Here is a 23,549-nt window from a genome sequence, read left to right as displayed (position 1 = left end):
ATGTTACTATCACACCCAACGAAGCAGCCACGTTGCCCAGCAGGTCTGGTTTCTTCCTTTGCCGCCCACCTTTTGTCCCTATGTACCCTTTGCTTATTAAGCTTCTCCCAGGAAGACTTCCTGGATTGATCCCACTTAATTCTGATCCCTCCTTCCATTCTGTAGTTGGCCAATACTTACTGAGCGGCCGCTTTGGGCCTCAGCGCTGGGAATTCAAGATGGATAAGATAGATAGATACCTGTCCTGTGGAACGCATCATGATCTGTGGACGGATCATAATCTAAAAAAAAAAAAAAAATTAGGAAACAAGATAACTTCAGAGAGTGACAAGTTCCGGGAGGAAAATACAACAGGGGTGATGTGATAGCGCTTGGGGTAGGTGTCCTTGGTTCAGCTGCCTACGGGAGGGCGTTTGAATGTAGACCGAAAGCAGTTAAGGCTCCAGTCTTCCGAAGATCTTGAGCTCCAGGGACAGGTATTCCCCGCCAGCTTCTCGCAGCCGGTCCAGGTTGACAGGGGAGAGGGAGGCCAGAGCCAGATCACCCCGAGCCATGGTGAGGAGTTGGGATTTCATTCTAGGGCTACTGAAAAAAACTTGTGGAGGATTCTGAGCCTGGATCCTTCCTGGTTGTCATGGGAGAATGGGTTTTAGGGGGAAAAAATGAAAGTCAAGGGCTATGTCAAGAAGTTACTTTCAGGGGCGCCTGGGTGGCTCAGTCGGTTAAGCGTCTGACTTTGGCTCAGGCCATGATGTCGAGGTTCGTGAGTTCGAGCCCCTCGTCAGGCTCTGTGCTGATGCCTTGGAGCCTGGAGCCTGCTTCAGATTCTGTGTCTCCTCTCTCCGTTCCTCCCCCGCATGTGCTCTGTCTCTGTCTCTGTCTCTGTCTCTCTCTCAAAAACAAATAAACATTTGGGGTGCCTGGGTGGCTCAGTTGGTTAAGCGTCTGACTTTGGCTCAGGTCATGATCTCTCGGTTCGGTTCGTGAGTTTAAGCCCCGCGTCCAGCTCTATGCTGACAGCACAGAGCCTGGAGCCTGCTTCGGATTCTGTGTCTCCCTCTCTCTCTGCCCCTCCCCTGCTCTCACTGTGTGTATCTTTCTCAAAAATAAATAAAACATTGGGGCGCCTGGGTGGCTCAGTCGGTTGAGCATCCGACTTCGGCTCAGGTCACGATCTCGCGGTCCATGAGTTCGAGCCCCACGTCGGGCTCTGGGCTGATGGCCCAGAGCCTGGAGCCTGCTTCCGATTCTGTGTTTCCCTCTCTCTCTGCCCCTTCCCCGTTCATGCTGTGTCTCTCTCCATCTCAAAAATAAATAAACATTTTAAAAAAAATTTTTTTAAATAAATAAAACATTAAAAAAATTTTTTTAATAAACATTTTTTTTATTTTAAAACGGAGCTACTGCAAAGACCCAGGAAGGAGAAAGGTCTCTCCTTTTATTAGATACGTTTAACCGACTGAGCCACCCACGCACCCCTTAGAGAGTCCTTTACGTTAGAGGGCCTTTGCCTCCTTCCAGTGGCACTTTAAATGCTTTTTTTTTTTTAAGTTTATTTATTTTGAGACAGAGCGCAGGGGAGGGGGAGAGAAAGAGGGACACAGAGAATCCCAAGCAGGTTCCACACTGTCCACACAGAGCCCGACGTTTGGCTCAATCCCACAAACTGTGAGATCATGACCTGAGCTAAAATCAAGAGTTGGACGCTTAACTGACTGAGCCACCCAGGCGCCCTGACCCTTTAAAGGGCTGTTCTCAGCAAGCCTTGGACCAGGAACACCCCGAGAGTCTAGAACCATGTTGACCACCTCGGCTTCTCCCTCAATCCCTCAGGGGCTGGCTCCAGGAGACCGGAGTTCCAGCTCTTTCCATCCATCACCCTCACTCCAGGAAGCCACCTGTCAGTCAGCCGAATTGAGCGACTGCGCTGGGAGAGCTGGGTTCGCCTCCCTGTGGCTTCCACGAGGTACTGCAAGTCCTACGGAGCTGAAATCCACACCTTGGAGACATTGCAGGTTGGGTTCCAGATCAGGCACTAAAGCAAACAGTGCGGTAAAGTGAGTCCGAGGAATTGTTTGGTTTCCCGGTGCACGTAAACATTATGTTTACACTATACTATAGTCTATTAGGTGTGCAATAGCGTTATGCCTTTAAAAAACAATGTACATGTCTTAATTTAAAAAAAAAAAAAACTTTATGCTGGGGCTCCTGGGTGGCCCAGTCAGTTAAGCATCTGACCTCGGCTCAGGTTATGATCTCACAGTTTGTGAGTTCAAGCCCCGCCTCGGGCTCTGGGCTAAAAACAGCTCAGAGCCTAAATCTGCTTCAGATTCTCTCTTCCTCTCTCTCTCTCCCCCTCCCCCACTCGCTCTCTATCTCTGTCTCAAAAATAAATTAAAAATGTTTTTAAAAACTTTTTAAAAATACATTATTGTTAAAAATGCTAACCATCATCTGAACTTCCGACAAGTATAATCTTTTTGCTGGTGGAGGGTGTCGCCTCCATGTCCATGGGGGTGGTTGCTGAAGGTTGGGATGATTGTGGCAATTTCTTTTTTTTTTTTTTTTTTAACGTTTATTTATTTTTGAGGCAGGGAGAGACCGCATGAACGGGGGAGGGTCAGAGAGAGAGGGAGACACAGAATCCGAAACAGGCTCCAGGCTCTGAGCTGTCAGGACAGAGCCTGACACGGGGCTCGAACTCACGGACCACGAGATCATGACCTGAGCCGAAGTCGGATGCCTAACCAACTGAGCCACCCAGGCGCCCCTTTTGTGGCAATTTCTTAAGACAACACTGAAGTTTTCTGCATTCATTGATCCTTCCTTTCATGAACGATTTCTCTGTAGCACGTGATGCTGTTTGCTAGCATTTTACCCACAGTAGGACTTCTTTCAGAATTGGAGGCCGTCTTCTCAAACCCTGCCGCTGCTTTATCAGCTAAGTATGGAATATTCTAAATCCTTTGTTGTCATTTCAACCATCTTCACAGCATCTTCACCAAGAGTAGACTTCATCTCAAGAAACTGCTTTCTTTCTTTCTTTTTTTTTATGAGTTTATTTATTTATTTTGAGAGAGAGCATGCAGAGGGGGAGAGAGAATCCCAAGCAGGCTCTGAACTATAAGAACAGAGCCCGACCAGGGGCTCAATCCCACAAACCGCGAGATCAAGAGTCGGACGCTTAACTGACCGAGCCACCCAGGTCCCCAAGAATCTGCTGTCTTTGCTTATTCCTAAGAAGCACCTCCTCATCCCTTCGGTGTGGTCATGGCATCGCAGCAACGGGGTCCTGTCTCCAGCCTCCAATCCTTGCTGTTTCCACCACATCCATTATTACTTCCTCCACTGGAATCTTGAGCCCCTCAAAGTCATCCACGATGGTTGGAAGTCGAAAATCCTGTTCATGTTGCTATTTTGAACTCTTCCCTTGAATCACCAATGTTCTTAAAAAAATTTTTTTTAATGTTTATTTATTTTTGAGACAGAGAGAGACAGAGCATGAACAGGGGAGGATCAGAGAGAGAGGGAGACACAGAAACTGAAGCAGGCTCCAGTCTCTGAGCTGTCAGCACAGAGCCTGACATGGGGCTCGAACTCACAGACTGTGAGATCATGGCCTGAGCTGAAGTCGGACGCTCAACCGATGGAGCCACCCAGGCACCCCTCGAGGAACTAGCATTTTAAAAAAGTCTTTTTTTAAATGTTTATTTATTTTTAAGAGAGAGAGAGAGAGAGAGAGAGAGCATGTGAGTGGGGGAGGGGCAGAGAGAGAGAGGGAGGGAGACACAGAATCAGAAGCAGGCTCCAGGTTCCGAGCTGTCAGCACAGAGCCCGATCGGGGCTCAAACCCACGGACTGTGAGATCATGACCTGAGTTGAAGTCGGACACTTAACCGACTGAGCCACCCAGGCACCCCAAATCACGAATGTTCTTAATGGCATCTAGAATGATGAATCTCTTCCAAAAGGTTCTCAATGTATTTTGCCCAGATCCATCAGAGGATCCACGATCTATGGCAACTATAGTCTTACAAAATGTATTTCTTAAATAATATTACTCGAAAGTCAGAAGTACTCCTTGATCCATGGGCTGCAGAAGGGGTATTGTGTTGGCAGACATGAAAACCTCATGAATCTCATTACACATCCCATCAGAGCTCCTGGGTGATCAGGGGAATTGTCAGTGAGCAGTAATACTTTGAAAGGAATCTTTTTTTTTTTTTTCTGAGCGGTAGGTCTCAGCACTGGGCCTAAAGTATCCAGTAAACCATGTCGTAAACAGACATGCTGCCATCCTGCCTTGTTCCCTCTACGGAGCACAGGCAGAGTAGATGGAGGAGAATTCTCACGGGCCCCAGGATTTTCAGAATGGTCAATGAGCAGTGGCTTCGACTTCAAGTCGCCAGCTGCGTTCGCCCCCAGTTAAGAGAGTCAGCCTGTCCTTTGAAGCCTTCAAGCCAGGCGTTGACCTCTCTCCAGCTCAGGAAGCCCTAGACGGCATCTCCTTCCAAGAGAAGGCTGTTTCACCTACGCTGAAAATGTGTTAAGTGCACCCACGTTCATGAAGGATCTTAGCTAGACCTTCTGGAGAATGTGCTGCAGCTTCTACCTCAGCACGTGCTGCTTCACCTTGCACTTGGGTGTCAAGGTTTCTTTCCTCAAAGCGCGTGCGCCAACCCCTGCCAGCTTCAAACTATTCCGCATCTTCCCCTCCTCTCTCAGCCTTCACAGAATTGAAGAGAATGCTCTGAATGAGGCTTTGGCTTAAGGGAATGCCGTGGCTGGTTTGATCTTCTGTCCAGACCACTCCGGCTTTCTCCACATCAGCAACAAGGCCGTCTGCTTTCTTGTTCACATCCTCACTAAAGTAGCACTTTTCGTTCCCTTCAAGAACGTTTGTTTCGCGTTCACAAATGGCCAACTGGCGTAAGAGCCTGTCTTGGCTTTTACCTTCCTCGCTAGGCTGAATCATTTCCAGCTTTCGATTTCAAGTGAGAGAGACTCTTCCTTTCACTCGGACACTCAGGGGCCCGTGTGGGGTTATTAATTGGCCTAATTTCAATATTGTTGTGTCTCAGGGAAGAGAGAGGCCCAAGGAGGGGAGAGAGACAGGGGAACGGCCGTCAGTGGGGTACACGCACGACATTTACGGCTTAAGTTTGCCGTCTTATAGGGGTGATGCCAATGGTACCTGCCCCACAATATTACAGCAGTAACGTCAAACATAGCGATCACAGACCACCGAAACAAATATAAGAATGAAGAAGTTTGAAATATTTCGAGCATTACCAAAATGTAATGCAGAGACACAAAGTGAGCAAATGCTATCGGAAAAAATGGCGCCAATAGACTCGCTTGAGGTGGGGTTGCCACGAACCTTCAAGTGGTAAAAAATGTAATAGCCACCAAGCGCGATCAGATGAGGTATGTCTGTATAAAGCAGTAGCCCCCAAATCAGGACAAACGTGAAAATAGGAATAGTCCTCGTCTTTCTCTCAGCCAGATGGCTTTGATCAAGACAGGTTCCCCAGGTCCATTTTGGGCCAGGTTTCTTTTATTTATTCATCAACTATTTGAGGTCTCGCCTGTGCCAGGCCCTGTGGTCAGTGCGGGGGCGGAACAATGACCGAGGCAGTCGGACCATGCACTCAGGGAACTTGGGATCTTGGAGGTGGTGGGGGGGGGTCACCGAGGCTGGCAGGGAGCTTCCTGTCTTTCTTTTACTTCCTGGGTCCCTGCAGGAATGTGGGAGATGATTGGTGGGGACTTCCTAATTGGGGCACATTCTACAGCCTGGATGAGACTTTGGCTCAGAGACTCTGAGTACAGACTCTCCGGCCGTGTCTGCAGAGCTCATAGGCTTGTGATCAGCCTGGCCTCCGCCTGCACCAAGGACCTCTGCCTGTTTCCTTGGTACGTTAATGCAGTAGAAGTTTCCACCACCCCCTCTGCCTCCCAGAGACACGGAGCTAAAGCACTGGGTATGAGCCTCCTGCCCACAACTTCCTAAGCACACGACCTCATCCACACCTCAGTGTGTTTACAAGGCAGACAAGGCCTTGTGTTTATGAGGCATATGCTCTGCTAGGCCCCTGGCCCCTATTCTTGCCCCCTTCCTGGCCCTCTGGGACTGGCCTCCTCTCTTGAAAGGCTCTTTACCCCAGCCTCCTGATGTGAATCGCTTCCGTGTTGCCTTTTCAGGCTAGCAAAACACCTGTGAGTTCCTCACCTTCAGGGGCACAGCATTCGGACACAGACTGGGCAAAGATGATTTTTTACAGACGGAGAAACTGAGGCACGGTGGTATCAGCTAGCTACTGCTTGTCAGTAGCCCCACCCCACCCCCCCATTTGGTATGCCACTGTCGGCGGGAAGCCACGTTATCTACCCCTAAATTGCTTCCATCCTCCCTGGTCCCGGCCACCAGCACAACATTAAAGAATACAGTGTGAGAAATCTTAGGGAAACAAGATTCGGGTTTTATTTCCATAAAGAAACTCAGGAGGAGAAGAAGCTTCTTCTGAAGAACTGTCACACCGACTTCAGGTCACAAAACGGAGTAGGTGAAGAAAAGTGGCGGGTTTATCTGATGAAGTTGCTGGTCACGGAGACCCTACAGTGCGGTTGCAAGATACAAGGGACAGACAGACTTGGTCCCCAACCTGGAAAAAACAGGTGTCAGCACCTAGACCAAGCCTGACACAGGGAGGGGAGAGCTAGGGACGCGGCCCGGTCGGGCTCCTCGAAGACTGACGTTTTTCGGGGCCTCGGTCATGACTGGAAATAATCTTCTAAAAAAGAAAAGAGCAAAGGGTAGCCCGTGGCTACTCCGGAATCTGCTGAAACCCGGTGTCCCTTCATCCAGTCTCGGAGCTCCCGAAATCTCGCGGCGTCCCACCTGTCTCGCCTGCGGGTCCCCTCGCTCTTGCTCCTCCCTGAAACAGATTTTGTGGTTCTGCCCAGGTCATCTCGTACCACCTCCGCCCTGGCCACTCACTTCCTCCGCACCCGTCACCCCAGACCCTTCCTCAACCTCTCCTCCTGCCAGGCCCGCACTCGGCACTCAGAGGGTGCTCCCGAGTGTCCTCTGTCGTTTCCTTATGAGTCTTCCTCCACAGGGCACACGCAAAACAAAGCAGATGCCGGGACCTCAGTGCACCCCCGGGGTGACCGTGGCTTGTGCGGCTCGCTCGGATACTCACCTACCAGAACTTCACCCACCGCAGCAGGCCAGGCTGCACCCGGGAAGCCTGCGGGACAAGGAGAACGTCTGAGTGGACGTCACCCTGTCTCCTGCACACCCTCTGGCCTCAGACCCTTTGTCTCAAGAGCCACGTTTTCCCCGCCCTGGTACTCACCGAGGAAGAAGGCGTGACTACCCCCTGCAAAGAGAAGATCAGAGGAGACGATGGGGGCGCCACAGGGCCCTCCGTGTCCTCGGCCTCGTCCTCAGGGCTCAGGAGGGACCCCAGGGCAGGGGAGGGCTCAGACCAAGATCTTGGCAAAGGTCCTTGGGTCTGACTGTGGACGTTCAGCCCACGGACTTTTTTTTCAAAGCGGACTCATCAGCCTGAGCACATCTGACCCAAGATGAGCACACGCCGGCCAGGCAGACCGAAAGGTGGGTGCCCCCTGCCGCTGGGCGGGTAGAAATTGGCGAGTGGGCACCCACGGGCAGCGCTGGCTGCTCTGTCACCTGCTTCCAGTCAGTAGGTGACTTCTGATCTCTCAGTAGAAGTCCTGGCCCTGAGGGCAGGGGCTTCCTCGTTCTGAGAGATGGAGGGGAATAGGACCTGTTTTTTTTCACCAGCCTAATTAGTACTTAGCACGTTCTTTTACTGAGTCTGTAAGATGGCTTTCCTTGTAACTGAATGAAACAAAATTCTCAGCGTTGTTTTTTGTTATTTTTTTAAGTTTATTTATCTATTTTGAGAGAGAGAGAGTGCGCGAGAGAATCCCAAGTAGGCTCCACACTGTCAGCACAGAGCCCGAGGTGGGGCTCGAACTCACAAACTGAGATCATGACCTGAGCTGAAACCAAGTCAGACGCTTAACAGACTGAGCCACCCAGAGGCCCCTTCTCAGGGTTTGTTTGTGTGTTTGTTTGTTTCCTATTACTTGTTTTGTGGAATGAAGCATTAATTTTCCCACCAGCCAAAGGTTTCTGGGCAAGCCCCCCGCCCCCAACCCGCCCAAGTGCTGGTGTGCCTCCCTCTCCCCCGACCCTCCACGAAATCAGCAGTTAAAGAGGTGGAGGAAACAGACACTAAAAGCAAAGGCTGCTGGGGCGCCTGGGAGGCTCAGTCAATTAAGCGTCCGACTTCGGCTCAGGTCATGATCTCACGGTCTGTGGGTTCGAGCCCCGTGTCGGGCTCTGTGCTGACAGCTCGGAGCCCGGAGCCTGCTTTGGATTCTGTGTCTCCCTCCCTCTCTGCCCCTCCCCCGCTCACACTCTCTCTCTCAAAAATAAACAAACATTAAAAAAAAAAAAAAAAAGCAAAGGCTGCTCCTTTTCCTGTGTGTCATGTGACTTTTATATCCCTCTTTGAGAGGATATTCATTCCCAGTTTTCTCCTCCGCCTGCAATGCAGCCACTGCTACCTTGTAACCTTTTCCGAGGGGGTGCGTGTGAAGAACACCGAATGTTCCGTGGAAGATTCCGTGTTCTTCGCGCCCATGGCTTCCAAAGTGCTCTCAGGGAGCCAGAGTCTCCTCGCAGACAAGACTTTCAAAACAAACGGGATTCGGCCTCAGCTAAACCTGGCAGCCACCCCAGTGAGGAAACGGGGCACTTGGGAGCCTTACCTTAGAGGGGATCTTGGCTGAGTACTGCCCACCAGAAGGAGTAGGGTGTGCCTGCTGGTTATAGTTGTGCTGCGGAAAGAAAACCAGAGAGTGGGGAGGAGGGCGGGGGCGGGGGGCGAGAGAGGGGGGAGGGCATTTTGCTGTGGAATAAACACCCCACCCCCCTGCCTGGGCCAGAGCTGTCCCCGAGCCCCTGCCTCCTTGTGTCATGCGTTCTTTTCTATAGAATCTCCTCGGGCCAGCCAGAGCCCGCAGCCTCACCTCACTTTGCGGTCGTCTCCCGAATGGCCCTGCCTCCTCCTTCCCGGTACCTCTCCCAGCTCCTCAAGTGTCGCTTAGGAGACGAGGGCAGGACACCAAGGCCTGAACCCGGCGGTCCAGTGACGGATGTCTTACCTTAGAAGTTACGGCCGCCACCTCTTGCCATCCCGTGCCAGACTGAGAAAACGACAGAATGGGGGTGTGAAGGAGAGAGGGTTTCAGATGGGCCAGCGCTGAGAACAAGACCGAGAGGGACCAAGGGCCGTCGAAGGCAGGTAAAAGGGCGGACTCACCTGACCGGCGCCGCCCGACCTCTTCTGGAGCGATGACGCATCGGCGCCCTGGAAGGGAGAGGGAGCCACAGTTAGGGTGTCCTCGTCCACGGTCTTTCCGGCCCTGCCAGAGTCGAGCCTGCTGCCCAGGCTCGGCCCTCGTGCCAGAGCACCCACCCCCGCCCACCCCACCGCACCCCTGTCCGTGGTCCATGATCAGTGCTACCTACAGAGAAGGCAGGGAGCCCGGAGGAAACTGATGGCCCCGATAGATACAGGACAGGTTTCCACACTGAGTGTGGGGGAGCGAGGCAGCACCACCCCCACCGTGCAGCTGGGGCTGAGGCAGACTGGCCCGGGACTGAGCAGGGCTGATGGCAAACGAGCGGTGCCCCCACAGGCTTCCTTGGGGCAGGCGCGCACCTCAGCCCAGCCCACGTTCTGCCAACACCAAGCCCTGCTCCTGCCTTGGGCCCCGCAATCCCTGTTCCCAACGAGGGAACGCTGTTCCCACAGGGCTCCTGGAAGGACGGGCTCTAACCCTCAGCACATGGAGGCAAAGCGGGGTGATTAGATTAGCTCTGGGCCAGAGAGAAAGGGGAGAAACACAAGGAAGCCCGTGAAGCCAGGTGAGACACAGGTGCGCGGCCGTCTCCCCTCCACAGTCAAGGCGAGAGGAGAATTCTCAGCGGGAGGAGAGGAGATCCGTTTCTGCGACCATCCCTTCTCCACCTGGAGCCCCCACTCTCACCTGCCCCCACACAGGGTTAGGATGTTCCTCCTCTCACCTGACTCCCCTTGATTTTTCGCCCCACTCTTAGCCCCAACATTGAGGTCACAAACTGCTTGACCACAGGCCTCCAGAAAGTTTTTGCTTGGTCTGCATTTTTAAACTAGATTAATTGCGAACAACTAGCAATCAGATTTCCGGGACGCCTGGGTGGCTCAGTCAGTTGAGTGTCAGACCCCTGATTGTGGCTCAGGTCATGATCCCAGGGTCGTGGGATTGAGCCCCTCGTTGGGCTCCGTGTTGAGCATGGAGCCTAAGGATCTCTCTCTCTCTCTCTCTCTGCCCCTCTGCCCTGCTCATGCTCTCTCTCTTCCTCTGCCCTGCTCTCTCTCTCTCTCTAAAATAAAAAAAAAAAAATAGAAATAAATTAAAATAAAATTCAGATTTCCATCAAATGGCATGGCACACTGGCCATCCCTGAGCGCGTGGCTGTGCACAGCAGAAGGGCTTTGACCTCCCCCCTCGCATGGCCCCGTCTGCCCAGCCTCACTTGCCTGGCCCACATGCATGAGTGAGTGCACCTTTGCCTCAGTGCCCAAAGGCTCTCGGCCATACAGAATCAAGGTATGGCCTCCTGCAGGACCCAGAGGTCCTGCCCATCCTTCCCAGAACCCAGATACTCAGACCCACTGCACCTGCTGGCACTTGACCATGACCTGACCTTCTCCCCCTGCGCCCCCTGTTTTCTTTCAGCTTTCCTCCCTAAAGCCCCCTTTCCAGTGAAGAGAGTTGACCCCAGCTCCAGGCCCCTGCCTCTTCCCCGCCTCGTGTCCCCGCCACCCGCTCACCCTGCAGTACCCACCCAGCTGTGGCTCCCCCTGAGCCAGGCCACACCCAGCAGGAAGAGCAGCAGAGCAGAGACAGTGGCTGGCTTCATGTTCCTGGGCCTGTGGAGGCCCCAGCCCTGGGCCTCAGCTTTTATCGGCGGGAGGACCGCCCACCCTACTCCTTCTCCAGTGACTCATACCTTCTCCCTCCCAACCCACCCCCACTCAGCGTGGCAGAAAGGGAGGAGAGTGGGAAGGGAGGGAGGCACCCGCTGTCAGCAGGGAGGGTGAACAACAGGGACCGAGTCTACACGTCACTGCCCAGGGCCTAGATCCCGCGTCCCCAGAGCTGAGCACCCGACCCCAAAGGTTCTGCCACCCTTACCTCGATAATTGCTTTCCAGTTCAGGAAAGGGGTGTTGTGTTTGAAATCCTGGAGGGAGGAGAAGAGGTGAGTGGGCCTCAGCCAGGAGTGCTGCAGCTTGGTGGGAAGTTGGGGGCTGATGTGCAGGAATGGGTTTTGGAGCCTGGGTGCGGCTCGGGGGTTAGATGAAAATAAGCACAGGGGAGTCTGAGGGTGTTGGCGCTTCTGGTATTGGGGTGAGATTACTATCTCAAAAGTGAAAAGAGGGTGAATTTTGTGACAGTGGGCTGGAGCTGGAGGGAGGTGGCGACGGGGACAGATGACCAGGATCCCCAGTTCTTTGAAAAGTGAGAGGTCTCCTACCTCCCAGAGCCGGCTGAAGTAGAGGAGGGCCCGCGTGCTGGGGGACGGGACTTGGCCCTGTAGAGGAAAGGCGGGGTGCAGGTTAGCACGGAGCCCGGCCCCCTGCTCACCTAGGCCCCTGTTCCCGCTACCACCGCTGCTCGGTCTTCAGAATTTCATCGTGACTAAGGTTTGAGGGAAGCCGGGTGTCTTCAGGGACACCAGAAAATGGCTTTTGGAAGCAGAGGGAGAGAAAGGCTAGCTCTCGGGCGCCACTAACCAGCTCCCCTCCCCAGGCGCATACGGCATGCTCTTGACTATCCCTGTTCCCCCAGCCTCTGCCAGAACTCAGGACCTCAGGACCAGGACCTGTCCCCAGAACTTCCCGCCTTTTTACCTTCCCTTCCGCCTCCAGCCCATTTCCCAAAGCTGAGAGCTGCACTTTGATCCTTCCAGACACCCCCCTCCCGCACCCTGGGGAACAACAGTGGAGACATAAGAAAGGAGCAGAGACCAGGAGTGTGGGGCAGCTAAGGTTTATTTCGAGGGTAAGGGTTGAGATTAACGGTGGGATAGCGATGTTTTAAGAAGGGATGGGAGGGGGGCTCCCATCCATCTGGTAGCTCCTTGTCTGGAGGTCACGGGGTGCGAAAGCTCCTCTGGTCCTGGGCAGAGAAATAAGTTCTAAGAGGGAGCTCAAGGAATACGAATCAGGCCGTAGTGGGCCAAGTCAGGGGTGGATCGGGCCTCCGCTGCTGAAATCCGCAGGGATCTTTTTGCCCACGGCTGTCATCCAGTCAAATCTGGATATTCCAGTTGGGCTTGAAAACCTCCTACGTGCCCAGAACTGTTACGTATATTCTCCTTGTCGTCACTGGTCAGTCTGGCCCTCCTTGTGAAGGAGATGGGCTCTCTGTTCTCTTCTCTGCCCATCTCTGTCCTGCCCTTCTTCCTAGACCTGCTCCTGGGGAAGCCGCCCCAGATGGATCCTGCCTAACTGTGAGCGCTCTCCTTTTACCGGCCCCCTAGATGTGCAAGAATGTCGACTGCCTTCCAGGACCCGGGGAAGTATGAGCATGTGCCTCTGGGCCCAAGTTCCCCGTGAGAGGGGTTGGGGGTTGGCGGGGGCTGTTTCTCTATAAAACAGAAACAGTCCGTTTGCTCCTGCGGTTCATCCAAACCAGAACCGCGCTGCCCCTGGGACCTTCTGCCTCCTTGTATCTTTCACTGTCCCACCTTATTCCCCAGGGGGCAGACTTGGACTTGCTGAGGGCGGGGCTCTGTCCTCGCCTCCCTGCCTACCGCCACCGCCACCTCGGTTCCCCTGCCAGTTTTAGAGGTTAGGGGCCCTCGCCTTGTTTCTGTTGTGTTACAGGTCGGGAACTCGGAGACTGTGACAGGCAGGGGGCCTGTGGCTCCTGGAGAACAAGCCCCTCCCCCCCCCCAAGAAGCAGTGGCCACTCAGCTCTTGTCTCTGGGAGCTCGAGGAAAGAGGGGCCCCGCGGTGCCACATTTTTCAAGAGAAGCCGGAATTCCAAGTCATTTTTGTAAAATCTCTCAGTTTTTAAACTTTGGCAACTAGTTCATAATGCTTTAAAAAAAAAAAAAAAAAAAAGAATAGATCACCGGGCACCTGGATGGCTCAGTCGGCTAAGCGTCCGACTCTTGATTTTGGCTCAGGTCATGATCTCATGGTTGGTGAGATCCAGCCCCACATTGGGCTCCATGCTGACTGTGGAGCCTCCTTGGGATTCTCCCTCTCCCTCTCTCTCTGCTCTTGCCCCGCTCACGCTCTCACGGGCGCGCACGCGAGAGCTCTCTCTTTCTCTCTCTCAATAAACATGTAATTAAAAAAAAAAAAGTGGATCAAACAAAGCACACCGGCTCGACCGTCATTTGCAAATTCTGCCTTTGGTATTTGTGTGGGTTGTTTATCTGCCTCTGCTATTCGGGTGTCAAATCAACCTGCCAGGGGGTCCCCTGAACGTGGAAGGCGTGGGCAGGGAGGAAGCAGAAGGGGGTTCAGGGCCCCAAGCGCCTCCTAAGATCACGCGGGCCTGGAGCCCAGCACGCCTGGCCCCTAGCAGGCACCTGGTACACACTCCCTCCTCTCTCAGCCGGCGGTCCTCCCTCCCGGTCCTCCCGACTAAGGTGCAGTTCGCCGCCTACCCGGCCTCTGCGGCCTCTCCGGTTTCCCGAGGACTAGGCCTCTTCTCGCTCCCCTTAACCTTCCAGGTCTCGAAGGGGAAACTGAGCTTCAGAGAAGCTCAAGCTTCCCTCTGCTTGAGACCCGAAAGAGGCACTCCCTCATCCCCGACTCCCAGCCCACCCCCTGTCCTTCCTCGTCATTCCTGTCCCTCTTTTTAAGCACTGGACAAAACGCTCCCTTAGTGGCCACCATCATCTCCCCAGGTCCCCACACCTCTTCTCCAGTCCCCTCTCCCCTGGGGATCGGAATGGCATAGCCTTCCAGCCCTTACCTTGTTTATGGCATCCCAGTTAATGAAACCCAGCTTGGATTTAAAATTCTGCAGAGGGAAAAAAAAAAAAAAGGAAAATGGCAAATTGGGTCATAATGCGATTGGCTCAGGGCCTCGGGGCAGGAGAGGTCAAGGTCCACCACTGACAGGGCGTTTGGTTATGGAAAGAGGACCTCAGCCTGCGGGGCAGAGGGACAGGGGTTTGCCTTGCCAACAGAGTGAGCAGAGCCACCTGGCCGAACTCACCTTCCAGAAAGTGTCGAAGTTGAAGAGCCCAGGAGATGTCTGAGAGTTCTAAGGCATCGGGGAGAAATGGGATGAGAGTGGGAAGCCGGCTTGTGAGCCAGAGGCAGGGGCAGGCGCTCTGGGGCTCAGGAGGGGACCCGTGGGTTGCCTGACACCACGGTCCGGACCCAAGGTGGGGTGATGCCTCCACTCACCAAGGTATTGATCCCACTGACAGCTTCACCACCGGACCCTTGCCACTGGGTAGGAAGGGGGACTGATTTTCAAAGCCTGTGCCTCCGGTCACGCGTGCCACCTGGCCACCTGCTCCTGGCTCACCACCTCTGCCTTGGCTCAAGCTCTGTGTACTCTCTGTAAAGCCACCTTCTCTTCTTTTTCACACAGCAGCTAGGAAGCCCCCCTTCCTGGACTATTTGCCACTTCCTAGAATAACCCTGCCCAGTCCCTTGAATCATATTCATACTCTGACTCTGCCCGCCACCCCCCCCACACCCCCGCAGAGCCTGCCCCCAAAACACTGCTGGTATGTGACGTGTGATCCACCAGGCGCCTAGCACGGTGCCTTAACCTGCTGCGTTCCTGCGTGGAGATGTCTCCACTGTACAGATAAGGAAACTAAAGTCAGAGCCATCGGCAGCTTGCCTCAGGATCTGTCTCCTTGTTGGCCTCCAGGGTCCAGATTCTGAACCACCTTAGTGGTCGCAGAAAGTTCTGCAGTAACTCAGGCGGTGGGGGCGGGGGGGGGGGTTGGGTGAGCAAGTTTGCTCGCTTTGCTGGCCCCATTTGACCCAAGAGGAGGCCCAGGCTCAGAGAGGTCAATTGACCGGTCTGAAGATGCACAGATGACAGGTGATACAGCTGTCATTTGAACCCCCAACTACTACCTCAAAATTCACTGCCTTTCCACTTGTCAACACTGCCTTCTTAAGTATGGTTCCCAAATACAGCCCCTTGACCCCTCTGTTACTTCCGGCTATCCTTCCCTTCACAGTGATAACGTGGCTCTGACGGCCATTCAAAGGAAGGAGAGAATGAATGAATGGAGGAGACAGGGATCCCAGACCCCCGTCTGGTCTCCTGACAGTTACCCGCCACAGACTCAGAGTAGCAGCGAGAAGACACAGATGCTTCTATTTCTTTTCCCGGCCCCTTAGCACTCTGTCCCCACCCCCCACCATCCCTTCTCGGAAAGCTGTCCCTGCTCACCTGATAATTGCCTTGGGAGCCCCCAACGAGGTGACTGCCTTCTTTGCTTATTTCCTGGGGAGATAGAAAATGGAGAAGAGTCGGTGGGGAAGCAGGGAAGATGCGGGACGAGAGGGCAGGAGAGCAGAATGTGGGCAAGGGTCTCCTGAATCAGGGGACTGGAGATTTCCCGGGACCCCCAGAGAGGCTCTTCTCCCCAGGCAGCTCCGTCTTCCCTGGAAAATCTTGCCTCAACTTCTTGTCGACCGGGCTATCGCACACTTACGATACTTACAGGTGACATAATCACCTCTTTCTGTTCATGTCTGCAAACTGCCCAAAATCCACCAGGAAGGGTCCTTGCCATCAAAGTATCTGAATTATCCTCTGGTTTTGAGGTGGAAGCCAGCCAGACCGTTGGACTAAAGTGATTCAAACTGCAGGGTCCAGTCTGGGCTGATGTTTTGCTTTGGTCAGAAGGGTGACACTAGCTGGAGAGTCGTGGGAGCCGAGGAGGCCCGGAAATAGCCTGGCTTGTCTCCTCCTGAGTGAGAGGTAGGCGCCTCCAGACCCCCACTCCTCGGGACTAAGATGAATTCCCAGGGCCAAGGCCAAGACTGGGCTGCGACGTGAGACTATCTGCCCTGTTGGTATCACTACTGCAGAGGTGATCACCATCCCGTTCTCCTGCCCCCCGTCTCTACTCTCAAGGCCTGCCATCTCCTTACCCTGATGTCACCAGAGCTGCCGGGCCCTCCCTGTCCTCCTTGGAAGCCCTGAAGGATGAGACACGAAACACACAGGTCATTGTTTTAGATCTTGGGTCCATCCCTGCAAATGTTGGTGCCGATTTAATACAATTCTTCTATAAACGCTCACGGGGTTCTCTTTTGGAACATGTCAAAATATTCTTGGAATTCATCTGGGAGAGTAAGTGTCTAAGAATAGGTGAGAAAACACTGGAAAAGACAGGCCGCAAGGGAGGACCTGTACTGGTAGATATTCATGTGCCATAAAGTAAGGCATGCCCAGCACAGATGAGCCCGTTTAACCAAGTAGAGCTCCCTCGGCGCCTGGGTGGCTCAGTCGGTTGAGCGTCCGACTTCAGTTCAGGCCATGATCTCATGGTTCACGGGTTCGAGCCCCTCATCGGGCCCTGTGCTGACAGCTCAGAGCCCGGAGCCCGCTTCAGATTCTGTGTCCCCCCTCTCTCTCTGCCCTTCCCCCACCTATGCTCTGCGTCTCTCTCCCCTCCCCCACTCACACTTTCTCCCTCAAAATAAATAAATAGACTTAAAAAAAAAAAAAGTACAACCCCCGCAGAAGCTCTCCCAAAATCAGTGCACACAGCTGGGAACACCAGTTCGGTATTCGGGGGGTGTAAGGGGGACAGTTACACCTCACTGGTTCCCTCCCTTCTGTTTTTATCTGATTTTCCCCTCATAAGAGAGCACACAGCTCTGATCCAAAGTGTGGGTTAAGTCCAGGTGATCTGAGGAGCTGGACTAGATTGTATACAGCAAAGTCAAGTCCAGATGGATGAAAGAGTTAAATAGAAACAACGAAATTATAGAAGTAGTTCTAGAAGAAAAGAAAAGCCTTCGTGTTCTCAAAAGACTGATATGTTTGACTACATATTTAAGACTTTGCTACATAAAAAACTAGAGACAGAATTACAGGCTGGGAGCTTTTCTGACACCTGTCTACCCATCGAGGTCAGCATCTCTAATGTCCGAAGAGCCTGTTATTCAGGGAGCCTTCTCCCCGATGGTCGGCCGCGCTCACACCAGCCACAGTCGAGCCCCATCTGCTTTGCCCAGAACCTGATAGAAACCAGAATCTCAGCCCCACCCCAGGCCTGCTGACTCAGAACCTGCATTTTCACAAGAACGTAGGTGATTGGTGGGGACCTTAGCGTAACACTTCCTCTTGTCAGTGCTGCAGGTGCTGACAGAAAGCCCAGATTTCCAGAACAACCAGGAGGGAAGCGCACGCTTTCGACACACGGTTTCCAACGCTGTCAAAGAGGTCACGGGACTCTGTTTGTTGGCCAGGTGGGTGTAGGTCATTTGAAATGATGACGTTTCTAAAAGGACTGGTTTCTATGTGATTTTTCACCGCCCCATCCATGGTATAAAGTGAGGCACAACACGTGGGGATTTGCCATTCATTATTATTTTGGAGATTCGGTTTCCTCCCCACAGACGGAGTTGGGGCTGAGCAGGGGTGGGCACAGTCCCAAGTTTGGCTCTTACCTGACCCCCAGATCCTCCAGACACGCGGACTTCATTCCCTGGGTTGTCACACTGAGAGAGAGAGAGAGAGAGAGAGAGAGAGAGAAGGCTTTCTCTCTGTCGCCACCTGGAAACCAACCCCAGCCCCCAAACTGCAGCCTGTTACCCCCAAGGCTAGCCCACACCCGCCCCCAGCAGCGCACCCCCTCTCAGCTCTGGCCGTCGCTCTCCCAACTCTCCCGTCATGCGAAGGGCCTCGGCACCCCCTGTTTTCCCTCCCATCCGGGGAAAGGAGGGAGATCTGTGCAGGTGTGCGCGCAGCGGACACTCACTTCGGGTTTATTTCCACCACCGCTTCCGCCGCCACTGCTACCCGAGGAAGAGCCAGAACTGTGTCCCTACGAGGGGAAGCAAGAGTCCACGCAGGGTCTCCGAAGCACTCAGCCAGAACCAGATCGTTTCCAGGGTGTTATGATTCTCTTTACTCCCCTGTCCCCAACCTCCATCTCTTCCCGTCTTCAGCTAACCAGTCACCGAGGGAAGTTATTCGGGGCACAGAGGTCCGTGTGGCCAAGTGTATTTGGAAATGTGGGCCAGTTTGGGGATTCCGAGCTCTTGTCTCCTCTTCCCTCCCCCACCCCACAGGCCAGAAGTGAAGAGCCTTGACCCTGGCACCCAGGGGCTCCGTCTGTCCTCCTGACTCTCCTCCTCCCCCACCCCCCCCGTCCTGGAACCTGGAAAGGGGAGGGACCCCTAGATCCGTAATTACCTGGGAGCCTGAGTAGCTGCTTTGATCAAAATTCCTAGAATTTTCTAAGGGACGGTCCTAGACGGGGAAGCAGGTAGTACAAGGAGCAGTAAATTACAGCAGTTTACGTGGCCTGGCTCGTCCTAGTCACCTCCCTCTTGTGGCCTGACACCTTTCCCAGATATCTAAGGAAGCCGATGGTGCTCCCCATGGCAGACCCCTCCGTGGGAGAGCCCACGCTGAGCCCATGGTCCCCTCCTGGCCCCTCACCCCTTTTGTAGGGGCCCCACGTGTCCCGTATGTATCAGTGTCATCTACACCACAGCTCCACAAATGTCCCCTCTCCACGTGTGCGACAGGCTTGCCCCTGTTCCCCGGGGAGCTTCCCAAGCAGGTGGCCTGTTTTCCCGTGTCCACCTCTCTCTTTCCGTCTGCCCCCCCCCCCGTCTCTTGTCAGATCTGCCCAGTGGACACTGGCACAGCAGTGGGTGAGACGGGAGGGAGAGCACCCCACCCGCGTGGAGCGGAAGACACGGGAGCCCCGTGAGCTGGCAGCAGGCAGGGCACCCCTTGTGGGGACCTAGGGGGTGTGTGTAAGGAACCCCGCCTGCTGGGGCCGGGAAGGTGGGGTGCAGGGGCCGAGGGGCCCAGGACGGGGCCACAGCGACGCCAGCGTTCGGGAAGACCTTGGAGGCTGTCTCCTCCGCAGGGACCGCCGGGGTCCGGGCTGCACCTCTGCCTTCAAGGGGGAGCAGGACTCACCCAGCTGGGCCCATAATTGCTGCCACCGTTGCCACTGCTGCTGCCACCGCTGCTGCCACCGCTGCTGCCACCGCCGCTGCCACCGCTGCTGCCACCGCCGCTGCCACCGCCGCTGCCACCGCTGCTGCCACCGCCACTGCCACCGCTGCCACCGCCGCTGCCACCGCTTCCCTGAGGGGCAGGAAGAGACCAGAGTGAGAACCAGAGTCGAGAACATCAGGATCATTTGCTCCCCTCCCCCTCGCCCTCCCCCTCTTGCTCGGGCACATTCCCTGCGCGGTCTCAGGGGAGCAGAGACTCCTTCGTCCGCTGTGCGAAATGCCCCCAGCCGCCCAGTCGCCTGTCCCCTTACCCCGGAGTGGCCAGAGCTTCCGCCTGAGCCGGACGGCGGGGGGTTGGTGCACTGCAGGGGAGAGTTTCCAGACCTCAGTCAGAGCCCCTGCCCTCGCGGCCGGGCTCTCCCGCTTCCTGTGGCTTGGCCCCTTTCCCCACGTGTTTCTCCCCCACGCCCCGTCCCACTCCCCTCCCCTCCTCCTGGTCACCTGGCCCGGCCCGTCTCTTCCCTGTCTAAGCTGCCTTGTCCCTCAGTCCGCTCCCCCCACCCCGCCCCAATCCTTCTTTCTTTCCTCTTCAATTCGCCTCCTTTCTGTCCCACGCACCCGAACACCCTCTGCTTTGCCCACACCCGTCCCCTCACCTCTGTGTGTGAGTTGCTGCTGCCTCTCACTGAGCCGTACCCGGGCTGGACCACGGTCCCCTGCGGAGAGGGGCAGGCTGAGCGGGGGACTGATGGGGACTGACCGACAGATGAGGGAGGCGTGGGGACCGTGGGCTCGAAGGGCGGGAGGTGGCGCGCATCAGGGCTGGGGTGGTTACCGTACCTGAGCGTTGGGCCCCAAGTTCAAAGATCCTCCATTGGCTCCTTGGCCCCAGGCGCCTCCCTGAGAGTGGGTTCCAAAGCTGCCATCTGAACCTCCGGGGTATCCCTGGCCCCAAGAAGTCCCCGGGCCTCCAGGGTTGCCCTGGCTGTGGCCTCCAAAGCCACCCTGGGAGCCAAAGATGCCATGGCCTCCAGATGGAGGTCGGCCACCGGTTCCCTGCAAGAGCAACGCGCCCACACTTAGTGTGCGTGACCATCCGCCTGGTGACAGGGGAGGGCGGGACGAAGGCCGAGGCAGGGGGACGGAGACCCCAAGGCAGCAGAGGAAGGCCGCATCACGTGGAGGGAAACCACCGCAGACAGCCACAAGTAAGAGACCTTCCTTCCCACGGGCCACCCTTCCAACCCACTCCAGGACTCTCAACCCGGGGGCCCACGGCCTCCCGTGTCCACACCCAGCTTCCCGCTACTCACCCAAGCACCGTTGCCGCCAGGCACGCCCTGCCAGGAGCTGTGAACCGCATCTCCTCCGCGGCGAATGATGTTCTCAGCCTGCCTGCCTGCCTCACCCCCAGGGTTCCCAAGGGCGCGGGCTGCCTCCTCCACGCCACGGCTCGTGGCCCCCCTGTCTGCAGAGCCGGCGGTCCCTCCGGTCCCTTCGCCAGCAGCCTCTTCGACTCCTTGGTTGATGGCATCTCCCACCCCCTTTCCAATGGCGTCTCCCATCCCGTGTCCCACGGCCTCCTCGACACCTGCTCCCGCACCCTCCCCTTCTTTCGGCAACGGGCCGGCCCCCCCACTGCCCAGGCACAGGGCCAGCAGGAGGCAGGCCAGGGAGCCCTGCAACCTCATCTCCGCCTCGCTCCTTCTCTCCCTCCTGCCTTCTTCCCACCCGAGTTTATGTCCCTCTGCCCTGTCTCCTCCTCCCTGCTGCGTGGCCTCCTCTGTTCTCTTCTTCCTTCGGACTTCTCCCTCCCTCTAGGTGTGCAGCCTTCTCTCTCCTTTCCCAGACTCCCCTGCCTTCCCAGAGTCCTCCTCCCTGCCTCTACTCCTTATACTGCAGCTTGGGAGAAGGTGGCAGGGCTGGGCAGCCCTGTGTCCCTCCCTCGTGACTCAGGGCCAGCCACCGATAGGGTAATGAGCTGTAATTGTGAGTCCGAGAATCTGTGTTGAAACAGAGAGGGAGCCCAAGAATCAGGGAGGGAGGGAGACATGGGATGAGGCAGGTGCAAAAGTGTTCCGATTTCCCAACCTTAGGAATCTGGGGCGCAGGGTGGGGATGGGGGCATCCGAGGAGACAGGCGGTTGGCGTCTCCTAGAGGTGGTGGGATGGAGGGGACTTAGGAGAGAGGAACCACAGGCAGGACCCAACCAGGGAGGCCAGCGTAGGAACCCAGTGGGGCAGGACCCACTAGGTGGAAGCCAGCCTGGGTCAGGGGCACCAGGATGAGAGGCAGGTGCCCTTCCTTGGCCTTGCTGCCTTGGTTTTGGTGGCCTTTGTCTCTCCCATCTGTCTTCCCGCCCATACTGTCACCTAAAGGTGACGGTCCTCACCTTCTCCCGTACCTTCCAGCCCGCAGAGGGCCTGGGAGCTGTGAGACTGCCCTCAGTGGGGACCCCGGGTGCCGGGGAAGGAAGTGCCCAGCCCCAAAGCGGTCACCAGGGCGTCTCAGCACTCGGGCTGCTCTTGGCTGAAAAAGCTGGGTGCGGAGCAGGGGAGCTGGGCGGGCCAGCCACCCCCAGGGAATGAGTGGGAGGAAGCAGCTGACCCAGGCACCCATCCTGTTTACCTGGCCCACTGGGGGCACGTGTGTGAGCTCACAGCCTCCTGGGAGGCCTGGACTGCTGCTCGCCCCACCCACCCCTGTCTCCGCCGGGCCTGGGCTGCAAGGAAGGAGGGGTCGGCGTGAGGGCCCCCCACCCCCCACATCTGGGCTCAGGACACAGAGTTTGGGCGTCTTGCCCTCTCACCCCGGTTTAGTAGCACCCGGGGCCGCCTCTCTGCTCCCAGGGCCCGGGGTCCTCCCACTTGTCCCTGGCCTTGTATCACTGGGACTCATCACCGAGTTAGGAGGGGCCGGTTTCCATCCGCCTTTCTCAATGCCTCTCAGTCAGTCTCTCTCCACCCCAGCACCCGCACCCCACCTTGTAACATCCTCTCACCGTGTAAACACAGTCCCGGTCTGTCCCGGGCAGCCCTACCTGTTGTCATTACCTCCGTTTAATGATAATCATAATGGTGGCAGTGGGAATAACAATATAATCATCATGGCAACTTCAGTTTGTCAAGGGCCTTCTATGTGCCCGGTGCTGGATTAAGCACTTCAAGGCTCACACAGCCCTGGGAGCTGGTCTCACCGTAACCCCATGTAGAGACCGAGAATCTGAGGCTCAGAGGGGAGCGGTGGGTGTGTGGGGTGAGTGTGGGGTAGGGCCAGAGCCAAGCCCAGGCCTGCCCTGCTGCCAGCACTTTCTGTCATCATCTGTCTCAGACCTCCCCCCTTGCCTGTCAAAACCTTCATTCTCATCTGGATAGAATTGGCTGTGATTTTGCCCCGGGGCCTCGTGGGGCGGGGGGGGGGGGAGGGGGGGGCAGGGAGCTGGAGTAAATCTGAGGCCTCCGGATCGCTGATGGACAGACACCTCGGCCCCTGAGCCTGCTGCTTCCATTTCCAAGGGCAGGACGGTGGGGCTGGAGTCGGCACACTCCCTGACTCAGAGACTCCCTCCCACACTTCCCTCCTGGGACGCCACCCTCGCAGTGGTATGTATCCGCCCTCCATCCTAGCTCTATTGCTGATATTTTTCCTTAAGCCAGCTTACTTTCTTAAGTGTATTATATGTCGCTTCTGCAGGAGGAAAGACAGGATCGCTTACCCATAGACAGATAGTACCAGAAAACAGGGTGAGAAGCGAACAGTGGTGTTACATTGTAGCTGGCTGAACTCCTGTACGTCCTTTGTTAAGAAAGGAGATTAGCGGGGCACCAGGGCGGCTCAGTCGGTTAAGCGCCCAACTCGATCTCCACTCGGGTCATGATCTCACGGTTCAGCCCTGCATCAGGCTCTGCGCTAACAGCATGGAGCCTGTTTGGGATGCCCCCCCCCTCCTCTCTCTCTCTCTCTCTCTCTGCCCCTCCCCTGCTTTCTCTCTCTCTCTCTCAAAAATAAATAAATAAACATTAAAAAAAAAAATAAAAGAGGAGATTAGCAAGTATGAGGGAGGTCAAGCAAGGAACGCCAGCACAGAAATTGAGCCTTCCTCTTTAACATAATCAGGAAGCTTCGGAGAAAAGTGAGAAAAGGGTACGTCTCTCACTGTGCGGTTCAGACTTATTCAAAGCCATGTTCGTGAACCACCTAAATTTCTCCCATGCAGTCCCATGTTCTACCTGCTGGGGAAAACTACCT

At 55.4% G+C, this 23,549-nt stretch overlaps 1 protein-coding gene across 10 annotated transcripts; it reads right to left on the bottom strand.

Moving 5' to 3' along the window:
* Positions 1 to 6,461: 6,461 nt before the first annotated feature.
* DMKN (dermokine) lies at positions 6,462 to 21,862 on the bottom strand. 10 transcript variants are annotated; one of them, XM_045047298.1, is made up of 22 exons: positions 20,614 to 21,842; positions 20,141 to 20,356; positions 19,957 to 20,016; positions 19,612 to 19,662; positions 19,260 to 19,430; positions 18,519 to 18,575; positions 18,082 to 18,147; positions 17,771 to 17,821; positions 16,244 to 16,291; positions 15,537 to 15,590; positions 14,525 to 14,569; positions 14,331 to 14,378; positions 14,085 to 14,132; positions 11,626 to 11,682; positions 11,284 to 11,331; positions 9,363 to 9,410; positions 9,205 to 9,246; positions 8,809 to 8,877; positions 7,362 to 7,385; positions 7,206 to 7,253; positions 6,902 to 6,938; positions 6,462 to 6,794 (listed from the first exon to the last, which is right to left on the bottom strand). In XM_045047298.1, exons 1-20 carry the CDS (start codon positions 20,989 to 20,991, stop codon positions 7,206 to 7,208), a joined length of 1,629 nt encoding a protein of 542 aa, XP_044903233.1. In that variant the 5' UTR covers positions 20,992 to 21,842; the 3' UTR covers positions 6,462 to 6,794; positions 6,902 to 6,938. The 10 variants fall into 10 exon arrangements, with proteins under 10 accessions (XP_044903233.1, XP_044903238.1, XP_044903235.1 ...); XM_045047303.1 differs by lacking the exon at positions 7,362 to 7,385 and having other exon boundaries at positions 20,614 to 21,862; XM_045047300.1 differs by lacking the exon at positions 6,902 to 6,938 and having other exon boundaries at positions 6,462 to 6,665; positions 20,614 to 21,851.
* Between the last annotated feature and the right edge of the window lie 1,687 nt (positions 21,863 to 23,549).

Source organism: Felis catus, chromosome E2 (assembly GCF_018350175.1).
Source record: "Felis catus isolate Fca126 chromosome E2, F.catus_Fca126_mat1.0, whole genome shotgun sequence".
Taxonomy (NCBI): domain Eukaryota; kingdom Metazoa; phylum Chordata; class Mammalia; order Carnivora; family Felidae; genus Felis; species Felis catus.
This window is presented reverse-complemented; position numbering and strand designations above follow the sequence as displayed.

What these genes read in the sequence shown, in the direction of transcription:
- DMKN (XM_045047300.1), bottom strand. Translation starts at nt 20,991, where the DNA reads ATGAGGTTGCAGGGCTCCCTGGCCTGCCTCCTGCTGGCCCTGTGCCTG. An exon ending in TCAGTGGGATCAATACCTTG is followed by an intron (nt 14,379 to 14,524) that starts GTGAGTGGAGGC and finishes CCGATGCCTTAG; the next exon opens with AACTCTCAGACATCTCCTGG. An exon ending in ACTGGGATGCCATAAACAAG is followed by an intron (nt 11,683 to 14,084) that starts GTAAGGGCTGGA and finishes TTTCCTCTACAG; the next exon opens with GGCCAAGTCCCGTCCCCCAG.